The sequence below is a fragment of the Odontomachus brunneus genome, unplaced genomic scaffold (genome assembly GCF_010583005.1).
Source record: "Odontomachus brunneus isolate Ranch 3 - 2012 unplaced genomic scaffold, Obru_v1 Obru_scaffold_006, whole genome shotgun sequence".
NCBI lineage: Eukaryota > Metazoa > Arthropoda > Insecta > Hymenoptera > Formicidae > Odontomachus > Odontomachus brunneus.
The window spans coordinates 203,255-216,490 of NW_022639456.1; the positions used below are offsets into that span (position 1 = coordinate 203,255).

At 38.4% G+C, this 13,236-nt stretch overlaps 1 protein-coding gene across 2 annotated transcripts in view; it reads left to right on the plus strand.

The window, feature by feature from the left end:
* Positions 1-12,452, plus strand: part of LOC116853722 (vacuolar protein sorting-associated protein 13D) — a 21,679-nt gene extending 9,227 nt beyond the window's left edge. The window contains exons 9-25 of one of the 2 annotated variants that reach the window (XM_032834899.1): positions 426-576; positions 662-887; positions 951-1,194; positions 1,298-1,666; positions 1,861-2,049; positions 2,126-2,449; positions 3,468-3,660; positions 3,768-3,950; positions 4,091-4,321; positions 5,296-5,322; positions 5,724-5,884; positions 8,550-9,161; positions 9,279-9,461; positions 9,531-9,902; positions 10,020-10,132; positions 10,348-10,786; positions 10,909-12,452. In XM_032834899.1, coding sequence (XP_032690790.1) covers positions 426-576; positions 662-887; positions 951-1,194; positions 1,298-1,666; positions 1,861-2,049; positions 2,126-2,449; positions 3,468-3,660; positions 3,768-3,950; positions 4,091-4,321; positions 5,296-5,322; positions 5,724-5,884; positions 8,550-9,161; positions 9,279-9,461; positions 9,531-9,902; positions 10,020-10,132; positions 10,348-10,786; positions 10,909-11,010 — 4,119 coding nt within the window. In that variant the 3' untranslated portion in view covers positions 11,011-12,452. The remainder of the gene's footprint in view (positions 1-425; positions 577-661; positions 888-950; positions 1,195-1,297; positions 1,667-1,860; positions 2,050-2,125; positions 2,450-3,467; positions 3,661-3,767; positions 3,951-4,090; positions 4,322-5,295; positions 5,323-5,723; positions 5,885-8,549; positions 9,162-9,278; positions 9,462-9,530; positions 9,903-10,019; positions 10,133-10,347; positions 10,787-10,908) is intronic. The other variant, XM_032834906.1, reaches the window with a different exon arrangement.
* Positions 12,453-13,236: the final 784 nt, after the last annotated feature.

The following is a 13,236-nucleotide window of genomic DNA, read 5'->3' on the forward strand; positions in this document are numbered from 1 at the left end:
ATATATATATATATATATATATATATATATATATATATATATATATATATATATATATATATATTGATTTACAAGAATATCATGAAACAATTTTACAAGAAATATTATAAAACTTTATCGAATAGGAAGTTTACTATGTAGTAAGCATAAACTAAATTTTTTTTTATCTATTATTCTTGAGATTGTGAAATTTCAAAAATAACTTGATGAAATTTAGAAAGTAATTTGAACGGAATTTGATGTTTATGATGAATTTGTGATAGATTGGCGTATATATAAACTTACGAAATATTTAAAATAAGTAACATGTTCTTCAATGCAGTATATATTTTTCGGTGTGCAGGCCATCGATTGAGTTTTTGTTTAGTCTGGGTTATTTGAATTTGAACGAGTATAACATATATTACTCCTGTATTCATTTCCAGATGATCTCACCGAAGGCTAGGCTCGTGTTCGCTGTGGAGTTGGAAGGATCCGCCAGGAAACTGGTCACCGTTAGGTCAGCTCTTCAGGTAGCAAACAAGTTGTCTCACACGATCGAGATCAAGATGGAGACATCATTGAATCAATTTGGATGTAAGTTTGATTGTTTTTCGCGATTCTGCTTGTAGGACGGACGATCAATCACAGCTCGATCAACATTAAATTTTTACTTTTTCAGATTTAATACTAACGTCGGCCAATATTGGGAAAATGCAACTGCCGGCGCAGTCTGTGACGTCCTTACCTCTGTCGCATATCGGAGTGCAGATGTGTTTCAAACCACTCATTCCAAATTGCCAGTTCCAATATTGCACGGAATCGGTAAACTGGACAGTAGTAAAAAAACCGATGGAAGTGATGGAAAACTATATCACATGTCGAACCAATCAAAACAACATATTCAGGTGTGATACGGCCTTCTCTTCGACGAAATTGACAAAAGTTAATCGTCATATGCTTTTCCGTAGAATGTGCGTGGCGGTAAGACGAAACAATTATCCTGTCGACGGTGCGCAAGTTTTGCCGGGGCATACAATCACGGTGATGGCTCCCATAACAATGACAAATCTGTTGCCATACGAGTTGACGTACGAGGCGAGTGCAGAAGGCGGTAGAATTTCGCCTGGTTGCAGCGCGGATTTGCACTGTTCAAATCTGGAAGAGCAACTGGAGATTAACATTCAGCTGGATGGTTATCCAGGATCTGGAACGGTATTTATCGTATTTGACAGTATTGCTGTTTAATCGTGTTGTATCTTTTTATCGGACACTCATTTTGTCTCGTTAATAATTGGACGTACGTTGAATATTTCAGATAATATTACCACCAAACAGTTGCTCCTTCACCGCCCGTCTCAAACTACTGGACTCCGCTAGCAGAATACTCCACTTGCAAGCAGCTGTGATTGTCGAGAAGGGTTCAGCTATACAGATTAACATCACCGCGCCTTACTGGATCATAAATAAAACCGGTCTACCATTAGTATTCAGACAAGAAGGGGTTGGTATCGAAGCAGCGGGGCAATTTGAGGAACACGAGAAGGCGAAAATGATTGCGCCGTTGCTGTTTTCGTTCAGTGACGAGGAAGCCAGTAGAACCGTGTCAGTGAGAGTCGGTACCGAGGTTCATTCTCACGGAATACCGCAGTGGTCTCAACATTTTTATTTACAGCCTGGTGTCCACGTGAGTATATTTGTAAAAAATGTAGCTTTTGTCTAACTATCTGAATTACATTATATCAAATATCTATATTAATGAACACGCACACACACGTGTGTGTGTATATATAAATTGCATCTATGTCTTTTATATATTATTTAATTGATTAACAATTAATTATAATATACCTCTACTAATGCCAGCTATATATTCCGCAGGTTCATCGCCTAAGAATTAGTCTACGCGACGGGAGACCCGATATAGTTTACTTGATTAGTGTGGCCATTCGCGCTGCAAGAGGAAGATACGGAGCTACCACAGTTGTCACGCTGTCGCCGAGATACCAGTTTCACAACAAATCGTCTTATACGTTGCAGCTAGCCCAGAAATGTTTCACGACGACTGTGGTAAGCCGAGCGATGCATCGAATTCGATAATATCCGACAGAAGCGGTTTTATCTTTCAATGTAATCACACTTTCAGTCTCATCCAGATGCTCAGGCGACGTACATCACGATTATGCCTGACTGTCACATGCCGTTTCATTGGCCTCGACTGGACAAAGACCTGTTGCTTTGCGTCAGGATTATTGACGTTCGGGATTGCATGTGGTCAGGCGGTATAAAATTGGACAGTAATTATTCCCTGACTGTCAATGTCAGGGATGTAACGGGGAAGATGCATTTTCTGCGAGTGGACGTGGTGTTGCAGGAAACCACATATTTTATCGTGTTCACCGACGCTGATACTATGCCACCGCCAATAAGAGTGGACAATTTCTCAGCGGTTCCTTTAATCATAAATCAGGTATATTTATGCGCATTGTGTATGGTAACGCACTCCACAATTTCAGCAATAATCTTTTTATATTGTATTGGGAGTACAAATTAGTTCGGTCCGTTTTTTTGTGGCCAAAAATGCATTTATTTCAGAACAAAATGAATGAACAGATTAATCAAAGTATTGTTCATTGCTGGCTACTACTTTTTCCCACCTCTCAGTCAATTTTCGAATTCTATCTCGAAAAAATGTCTCGTCTTTTGAGGCGATCCAGGTTAGGAGCCAATTTTCGATTTCTGTGAAAGAAGTGAACCGGTGACCTGCCAAATCGTGCTGCATCCGTCGGAACAACCAGTAAGGAGCAATGTCCGGCGAATATGGCGGGTGCGGTAAAATATCCCACTTGAGCGTTTTCAAATAATTTTTTGCGACATGAGGCCGACCGTTATCATGCAGAAGAATAACTTTGTCATGTCTTTGCTCGTATTCCGGCCGTTTTTCTCGTAATGCACGGCTCAAACGAATCAACTCCCAATGATTCTGCAAACTTCTCTTGCGTTTGACTCGGATCTTCATCGAGTAATGCCTCCAATTCTTTGTCTTCGAATTTTTTTGGCTGTCGAGAGCTTGTCTACAACGCTGAAATTCTTGAAACGTCGAAACCATTCCCTACATGATTTATCAGTTGGAGCATTATCACCATAAACTTCTACAAGCATTCAATGCGCTTCAGCTGCATTTTTCTTCCAATTAAAGCAGAAAACTAAAACCTCCCGCAAATGCTGAATAGTTAACACAAAATTTGACATATTTAACACAGTAAAAAACAAGGGTTTTGTATGAAACTCAAAGCGATATAAACTGAATATTATTGACAGATGTCTAACCTCCCTGAAACCACCGAAAGATCAGCTGTCACTATGAAACATTCATAACAGCCAAAGCCATCTTTTGAAAACGGACCGAACTAATTTGTACTCCCAATATATAAGAATTTTTTCGCGTGCTGTGCTGGCTGTCTAATTTCATTTATAAAAATCTGCAGATTGGAGTTCCCGATGGTCTACAGTGGACCGTGAGACCACATTCATCGGTACCTTATGCTCTGGATGAACCTATACAAACTGCTGCTTTAGCGTTGACAGCACCGGGCGGTGCGACAGCTTCTTACGACTTGAACGTACTCGGAGAGAACAGGGGTCTAACTTATGAGAACTTTATCTACATTGCATTCACAGGTAACGCAAAGTGAATGAGATAGAAGATGTTTTGCTGAATAACGCGCAACGCTACGTTACGATGCAACGCTCAACATTCATTGTCGCGTGATCTTACCGTGCGACAGGTACCTTCAAAACCGATACCGATCTTGGGACAGGTGAAAACGATTTGGATCCACTCGACATGGAAACCCAGAGATTGGTCTTGGAAGCTGGCCCGGGTGGTTGGGTCGCCCTGCGTAGAAAACAATACGGCGCTAGGTCACAACTTTGGAGAATGACCGGCGATGGACAGTTGCAACACGAAGGTATTATCGTTCTCGACACAGTATATGAACATAGATTATCACAAGACGGCAAAATTAAGCAATAGTTCAGTTTTCTTCTTTTCTTTTTGCGCATCTTGCTTGTGTGAACAATTATAATGTAACTCTCACGTGGTATATAGGCACCAGTCCGCCGAGAGACAAGCATTCCAAGGATGTAAACACGATATACGTTTTGGACATTGCGGGCACCGCTCCGCAACCTTTCACGTATTGCGCACTCGCACTGAGAAAGCCGGATCCTAGACGAAGATCGACGCAAACTTGGCGATTCACCGACGATGGCCGACTGTGTTGTGTGCACAAAAATATGTGCGTTCAGTCGAAAGACGGCTTTATGGGACTATACGAAGGTTGGAACTTTACTTTCACTTGATCGCATTTGAGATGCTGATTTGCTTATGTAAATCAAGTTTATCGCGAACGTTGTGAATTACTTTCCGTCACGCTATTCATCATTGGACACTCTCTATTATCTTTTGTTGCTTTAGATAAGTCCAACATATCATTTGATGATACATGACTTGCGAAATGCGCGTGTAACTTGATTATCGTTTTAAACGCGTGTGTGATGTAATTTTAATAATGCCTGTGCCTGTAAATGCAAAACGTAAAATATTGCGAGATAAGTGCGCGTTTAATGCAGTAATCAGGATTATTTGTATTTTTGAAGCGATTTTTTAAGGCTACACTCATGTTCTTCCTATTGATTCTCCCACTAATTCGTCGACCGTGTGATTGGATGCTGTGCTCAAGCTCGAAACTTTATAAGACTTATGGAGCTTTCTCTCTAATTTTGTGTGAAAAATTCTTATTATATATTATTATTATTATTATTATTATTATTATTATTATTATTATTTCATTTCTGTATATTATATCATATTCTCCCATCTATACGTTACACTATGTATTTATATTGTTACAATTACAACGATAGAAATTGGTCTTAATAAGAAATTTTCAAAAATTAGAAATAGCCCTACAGGTTTTACAAAGTTCACATTTGTGATGCTGAGCATAACGATCGTCTAATCACATGCTTGACAGATCAGCAAGGGAATCAATAGGATGAAAGCAGACGTAACTTTAAAAAATCTCGAAAGTGCAAATAATTTCGAGTACTGGTCTAACAAAGTGATATCGGTGACAGACGAATAACTTCGATGCTTGCCTCATGACATGATGTTTTACAGAACGGAGGTTTAGTTACTTCTCGCGCGATTATCTATACAACTTTTATCGAGATTCTTCTATTTTTCTTCTGTTAGTTCTTGCGTTCGCTACTCTTATCTAGAGCGATCTAAATTGATCATGAATGTTGCAGGCGGCAGTGTTGCCCGTTGGCAAATGTGTACGTATAGTTTCAAAGTACACACTAAAATCGGCGATTTTATAAGAGCTTAACCATAAGTATCACGCGTTGATATATTCGCTTGTTTTGCCTATTTTTTCTCTATTTTTTTCTTGCAAGCGCTTTCCGCATATCTTCCTTCTAAGAATGTTGAAGTGCGATACAGAGGAGAGAGATAGAGAAAAAGAGAAAGAGAGAGAGAGAGAGAGAGAGAGAGAGAGAGAGAGAGAGAGAGAGAATCATCATCGTAAAGAATATTATTGTTGCAACGTCATGGTACTACGACGTGTGATGCATTTGTAAATTTTTCGAATCTGTATCTTAACTTCACATCTTCCTTACCGCCTCGTTGCGCGCGCGTTTGTTTTGCTTAAATTGAAAGAAGCCCACCTATTTTTTAGGGAGCGAAGCTGTGTTGGGTCCAGAAACGCCTGGTAATCTACCGCCTGTCGAGCAACGAGTGGGTAGACAAAAGTTACGGCCAGGTTCTGGATTCTTGACGATTAGAGTGACCACAGACGGTCCGACTCGAGTCCTGCAAGCTCTGGACATCAAAGAAAGAGTATGCATTGACAAAATTGTTCCATACGGAGAGAAAAATGGTTGATTTAACTAGAATTACTAGTTATTTTTCACTGCAACTCTATTTTTTAGTTGTTCTAGCACAAAAATGGTAGTAGTAACATGTATGTAATATTATTATCGCTATATAATATTATAGTAGAATTTAATAAACAAAAATATATATAAAAAAATATATAGTTTCGTGAACTATAATTTGCAGTAACTATTTCTCTGTGTGATTATAGTTATAAATATCAAACATTTTTTTCTCAATGTATAAAATTGTTATCCTTAACATTTCGTAGTAAAATTTAATCAAAACCATCCCAAACAGAGCACAGATCTCCACAGGACATCCTAAAGACGTTCTAAGAATGTCGCCAGGACATCTCCTAGAGATCTTGTGCTGTCTGTGACAGGTCTGTTTTCTCTGGACTGTAATTTATAATAATTATTTCTCTATGTGATTGTAATTACAAATACGACATTGTCTCAGTTTTTTTCTTTTTCTCAGTACGTCAAAAAGGAGGGATGTCAATAAGGCCGTTTTTTGGCCCACATCAGAATCGCTCTAAACTGTGATATTTTCTTCCTACCGGTGTAACTCACAACCTCATAGAACCGTTTGCTGTCCGAGCAATTAGAGGTTGCGAACGGGCAACTTAAAATCTCCAAAATCAGCGAGGTTTTTCACATAGTGGTAGTGTTCGTTTCATTTCAGCATGTTATTGTTGAGCTTCCATCACCATATTTTCTCAAAAATTACTAGAGTATGTGCTGGTTTAAATACGAAAGGGAGCTCATCTGACCTTTATGCATTCAACATAAAATCAAGCCTGGTATTTTGAACGGATTGCCATATCACTGAACAATCATGCAATAGCATCCCTTGCGATGAATCAGACAATACTACTATAAGCCCAAACTTGATTTTAAGGGATTAGATCATCTTATCAGTGCAATATACACTCAAGAAATCTGCTATTTACTGCTCAGTGGGCATAAACTATGTTTCGTCATTTGGACATTCTCAAGATGTCTGATATGCGACTCGAAGATGTTTCAAGGATGTTTTATGTTGCAAAGACTTCTTTATGACTTCTTACGTTTTTGATATAACAGACATCTGTAAGTCATCTTGAGGATGGAAATAAGATATCTTGAGAATATTTCTAGGATTTCTCGTAGATGAATTTATCTCAATGTTCATGAAATATTTCGAGAATGTCCAGAGGATGTTTATATGCTTTTTTGCCCGCTAGGTAATCATATAGCGATGGACTGTAACTCCATTATCATGAACATAGATATTCTCATAATTTAATTCCAACTTACTGGAAGTAAAACTCAGGTTACAACATCTAGGAATTGACAGAAAAGTCGACTCAGTGTGTGGTAAGTTTGCTAATTCTGATGTCGAACATCAGGAGTCAGAAAAGAGGAGCATGGCATTGTGGCTGAGCATTTTTACATTCTAAGACGGAATGTCTTCCAGCTCAACAGAGAGCTAATCCCTTCGAGCATTCAGGAGGACAACTTACGCTCCAAGAAGGATATCTACTAGAAGACCAGACACACGCCACAGAAGGAGAACCAACGACGGCATAGGAATTATCCAATTCATTCTGAGTGTAAATTTTATATCTGCGGAAGGACGGGTTTGTGGAATGGAGAAGAATGGAGCTTCCCTCGCATAGCTGCTGATCGTTGATTGGCATGCCCGCTACTTTGGAAGGAGAATGTTTTATTTATATCGAGAATATATATATTCATGATAATGGAGTTACAGTACATCGCTATATGATTACCTAGCGGGCAGAAAAACATATAAACATCCTCTGGACGTTCCTGAAATATTTCATGGACATTGAGATAGCTTCATCTATGAGAAATTCTAGAAATATTCCCAAGATATCTTATTTCTATCCTCATGATGACTTGCAGACATCTGTTATACCAAAAAGAAGTCATAAAGAAGTCTTTGCAACATGAAACATCCTTGAAACGTTTTCGAGACGCATATCAGACATCTTGAGAATGTCCAAATGACGAAACATGATTTGTGCCCACTGAGCAGTAAATAGCAGATTTCTTAAGTGTATATTGCACTGATAAGATGATCTAATCCCTCTTAAAATCAAGTTTAGGTTTATAGTACCAAGTTGGGTTTATAGTAGTGTCGTCTGATTCATCGCAAGAAATGCTATTGCATTGTTACAGTAATACGGCAATCCGTTCAAAATACCAGGCTTGATTTTAGGTTGAATGCATGAAGATCAGATGAGCTCCCTTTTGTTTAAAGCAGCACATACTCTAATTTTAAAATATACTCTAGTTTTTAAAATATGGTGATGGAAGCTCAACAATGACATGCTGAAATTAGACAGACACTACCACCATGTGAAAAACCCCATTGATTTTTGAGATTTCAAGTTGCCCGTTTGCAATCTCTAATTGCTCGGACAGCAAACGGTTCTAGGAGATTGTGAGCTACATCGGTAGGAAGAAAATACCACAGTTTGGAATGATTCTGACGAGGGCTAAAAAACGGCCTTATTGACCCCTCCTTTGATGAAAAATCTCAGAGTAAGAAAAATTTCAGTAATAATGGATAGATGAAATCAATGATTGAAATCAATAGCATGGATTTGTTATTGCTTCAGCATAAGATGTTCGCCCTACTCGAGGAACGCGACTGGTCACACATTGCAGTGAGTCATCGACCCACGCAGATCGATGCCGACATCAAGAAACTGGATTCGCGTGAATTAAATCTCAAACTAGATCTGCCAGCCGGTCTTGGATTGTCCATTGTGTCGCAGAGACCGGTGGAGGAATTGTTGTTCGCACGACTAGCCGAGATCTCTCTGAATCTTATACGAACTCCTTTGAGCACCACGTTGGATCTGAGCGTTGCCGATGTGCAGATTGACAATCAGCTGTTCGAGGCGCAGTGTACATCGGTTTTGTTCGTAACACGACCGTCTCGTACAGACGACGAGAGACCCGCTTTGCACATCGCAGCAGAGAAGCAGCGATCGAAGAATCAAAATGCCGAGATATACAAGCATGTTATAGTCAGTATCAAGCCTCTATGCGTACATCTGGAAGAGAAATTTATTTTGAAATTGGCGGCGTTTCTCGGAATCGGTAAGTCTGAATTGGAAGTGCCGGTCGACGAGAACGATTTCAAGGCACAGAGATTTATCTCCGAGGTGTCTGCCGCACATGCCAAAAGATATTACTTTGGCGCGCTAAAACTCGTCCCTAATCAGGTACGTGTGCCAACAATTTCATATTTCACTTTTGCTATTCATCTTGTTCTATTGTATATAATTCTACCTATTAATTATATCGATCTATCTTATTCGTATCATGCGCGATCATTTCAGGTAAAACTTAGCGTACTCACCACTACCAAGTTGCCGCAACATTTGCAGGCTGTGAAGAGAAAATTGGGCTTGACCTTGATTAATTTTGAGAACGCAACTATCGAGCTGCAGCCGTTCACCAAGAAACATCCTTTCGAGAGTAGTCAATTCTTGGTGCATTCTATCGTAAAACATTATAAAGATGTACGGCAATGCACTCAAAATATTTAATTTTTGTGATACGTATGATACATGGATCCCTCAATGTTACAGGAGTTGAAATGGCAAGCTGCAATTATTTTGGGTTCCGTGGATTTCTTGGGGAATCCTTTCGGATTCGTGAACGACGTGACGGAAGGTGTTTCTGGTCTCATTTACGAAGGCAGCGTGAAAACTTTGGTGAAGAACGTCACCCACGGTATTTCCAATTCGGCAGCGAAAGTAACGGAATCTTTGTCGGACGGATTAGGAAGAGTGATCATGGACGAGAGGCACGAAGAGGCCAGACAGAGGATTCGAGCCAACACCACGGGTAGTAGCGATCATTTAGTAGCTGGTCTAAAGGGTTTCGGCTTTGGTCTATTAGGTGGTGTCACCAGCATATTTAAGCAGACCTACGACGGAGCGGCCAATGAAGGTTTTCCGGTATGTAACGCTATAGACTATCTGTTTTATACGATCCGATGGATAATTCTAAAAAAAAGTGTACCTTCGACACAAGTATCGCGCGAATAAAGTTGATTAATATTGCCAAATGTGTAGGGCTTCTTTGCCGGTTTCGGGAAAGGTGTAGTCGGTACGATAACGAAACCCGTTGTTGGTGTCCTGGACCTGGCGACAGAGACAGCTAGTGCTGTACGAGAAACGAGTAGGAGGTATAATATATTGTAATATTCTAATTTGATTATACATATATAGATGATAACTAGAGTACATATTGTTCATTAAGAGAAAAAAAAATATTTCTACTCCCTCTATAAATTTTGTAATGGAATATCGCATTGATTCGAATCAGTCAAAGAGTCAATTTTACACTTTTACAACTGTGGTCTCAGATTTTTCTGAACTCCGATTAATATTTCTCACACAGTGCTAATCGCGCTATACCAAAACGCGATCGACCGCCACGTGTCGTCAGTGGTTCCACTGGATTGTTACCTCCATATAATCGCCAGCAGGCCGAAGGCCAGGAGTTTTTGTACAGTATCAACGATCGCGATTACACCGAACTTTTCGTAGCGTACGAATGTTTACGCAGCGGCACGGAAAATCTCAGGGTGCTCGTGTCAAACGAAAGGATACGCGTCATCTCCGGCGGCACGAAAGCAGTGGTAACGGAAGTCAGTCTGGCGAATCTCCTGTGCTGCAAACCAATGCAGAAAATGGAAAGTAACGGCGTCACTTTGTATTACATAGAGATGATATCTCTACACGATAGATCCGATATTACTGCCACAGTGAGTTCAGACGGTCATGAATTGCTAAGACGGCCCAAGGTGCGATGCGACAATGAAGAGGTGGCGAAACGCGTGAGTATACAAATAAATAAGCAGCATTGTAGATATATACATTGCGAGCGTAATTATTCCTTCTTGTCGTAGCCTTAGTTGAAAACATTATCACAATTAATTGTTTGTCGTTACTACCGTAGGTATCGCGACAGATCAGTTATGCCAAAGGGATGTACGAGGAACGCAGTTTGACGTTGTCATCGTCGGATAATATGTTGGACGACGTACAATACTACAAGTAATGACGCGATACCGATCGCACGTCGAGAATTTAATCTCATTTCTGACACGTTTATTTGGCGTACTAGTCAGGATTTCAAACTTTATTTTGCGATACACTACCGGTAATGCCTTAGTTACAGCCCTTAACGTTAAGTTACGAAAAGACTGATACGATATACGATAAATACGAAATATTATAACTCTCCGTCGGCACACAAGGTGTGAGTCGATCGTCGAGCGTAATCGTATTATGATTTCGCGTAGTTTTGTAATTGTGGCACGGAAACTTGCACAGTATGGAAACTTTTGATATGGATCGATACAAATGTAAAAACGAAAAAACATAGATATAGGAAATAATAGAAAAAGATTTTTTAAGGATATACATACCTATATACATGCTGCGATTACTTAGCTTTACGCACACACGGTTCTGTATATGTACAGAGTATCGTAGAATCACTCTTTCCAATATAATCCTATATACAGAGATGTTTTCCTCGATAAAAATTCAATCGAGAAGATTATCAAACAAGCGCCTAATTTGTAACCACCTTCTTCTAATTTGACGTTTGGATAAATTCTATTACAGTAAAATCACGATACTATTAGCGATTCATTATGATTATATTTTTTAATTAATGCGATTCATCATGATTCAATTTTTTGATTAATTAATCGTCGTCGATTAATAATCGTCGAATATAGATATCATTTTTCTTCATGATTATTTTGACATCATTTATTGGGTGCTTTTGAGATATTCTGTACATATGTTTATGTACATATGTATGAAAGTCAATTTACTATCCATTTCTGAAAAAATATAATCACGTAGCAAGATATCAGAAAAGCAATTAAACCAAAGCTTTGCATAGGAATAACAGAAAATGTTTATTTTTTATGCTTACTCTCTTACTAACACACATTGTTTTTACTTTGGCGATTCGCATTTTTCGTTTTATAGTAGTTCATCATGCTGTTTTGTACAAAAGCGACGCAAGTTCCCTTATATATACATGGCGTGTAACAATAATGTGTAAACTGTACAAATAGATCAAGTCTAGAGAATTAGGTATATTTAAGTACTTTTGTAAAGCTGGCGTATGATGCGAAAATAACATGTGTTTGTAATATATTGATATATCGTTAAGCAAATTAATAAATGTTACGTTCGTAAAAATAGGACGTAATATGAAAAATCTGCATGTCATATTATTATATACAATATGTGTTATTTTTTTAAATACTCAGCTGCCACATGTGATAAGATTAAATCGTAAAGAAAATCTTACTTACGTTTTCGGATTTAGCATAAAAAATGTATGCATACTAAAAAATGCGTAAATATATAATAATAAATATTATGTTTACTAGCAAACAGAATAATGAAATTGTTTCAGGATTGACAAAAGTGGACACGATCAATTATGAGAAATAAATAAAACTCAGCAAACTCTAATTTTGGCGAAAATAGTAATAATGAGATGATTCGGGAAGTATTTTACAGCTTTAAGTTTCTCTAGTTTGCACATATATTTTTATGTATAAAGTTTACGTTTATTTTTGCGAAGCTACTTTTGATTTAGATCCGTTATTTTTTCAAAAATAATAAAAATAATTCTGAAACTTCCGCTACGAGCCGCCACCGTACTTGTCTACCATTTGAGATCGTGATTATAGACCTGTTCTTTTTCACTGCACTGCTGGTGCGATAAGTTAAAGCGAGATACATATATGTTTTCTCACTTTAACTTATTGTACTAATGCAGTAGTACAGCGAAAAAGAACAAGCCTAATGTCTTAAGATGCGAATACGGCTCTGTGATTGGTTCATGACATCTTAAAACAGTACTGAAGATAATCTTAAATATAAGATCTGATTATAAATACCGGCCTATGATCGTGGCACTTTCGCTTTTCAAGTAGTACTTCTCAACGGCGGACTAACAATTGCTCTATTCTTTTTAGCTGCACTGCTGAACTAGTGCAATAAGTTAAAGTGAGAGAAAGTTTATTTGTTTCACTTTAACTTATTGCACTAGTTCAGTAGTGCAGCTAAAAGGAACAGACCAATTCTTTACTCTATTACGATAGGTAGGCGAGATTCAACGGGTTATAACTTCGGCAAAAATAACGCTATAGAGACTGCTCGAAAAGCATTTTAAAGCTTGAAAGCTCTCTACTTTCTAAATAAATTAAATCCGTGATGTTACAATCGCTTATTACTAAGAGATATTGAGTTA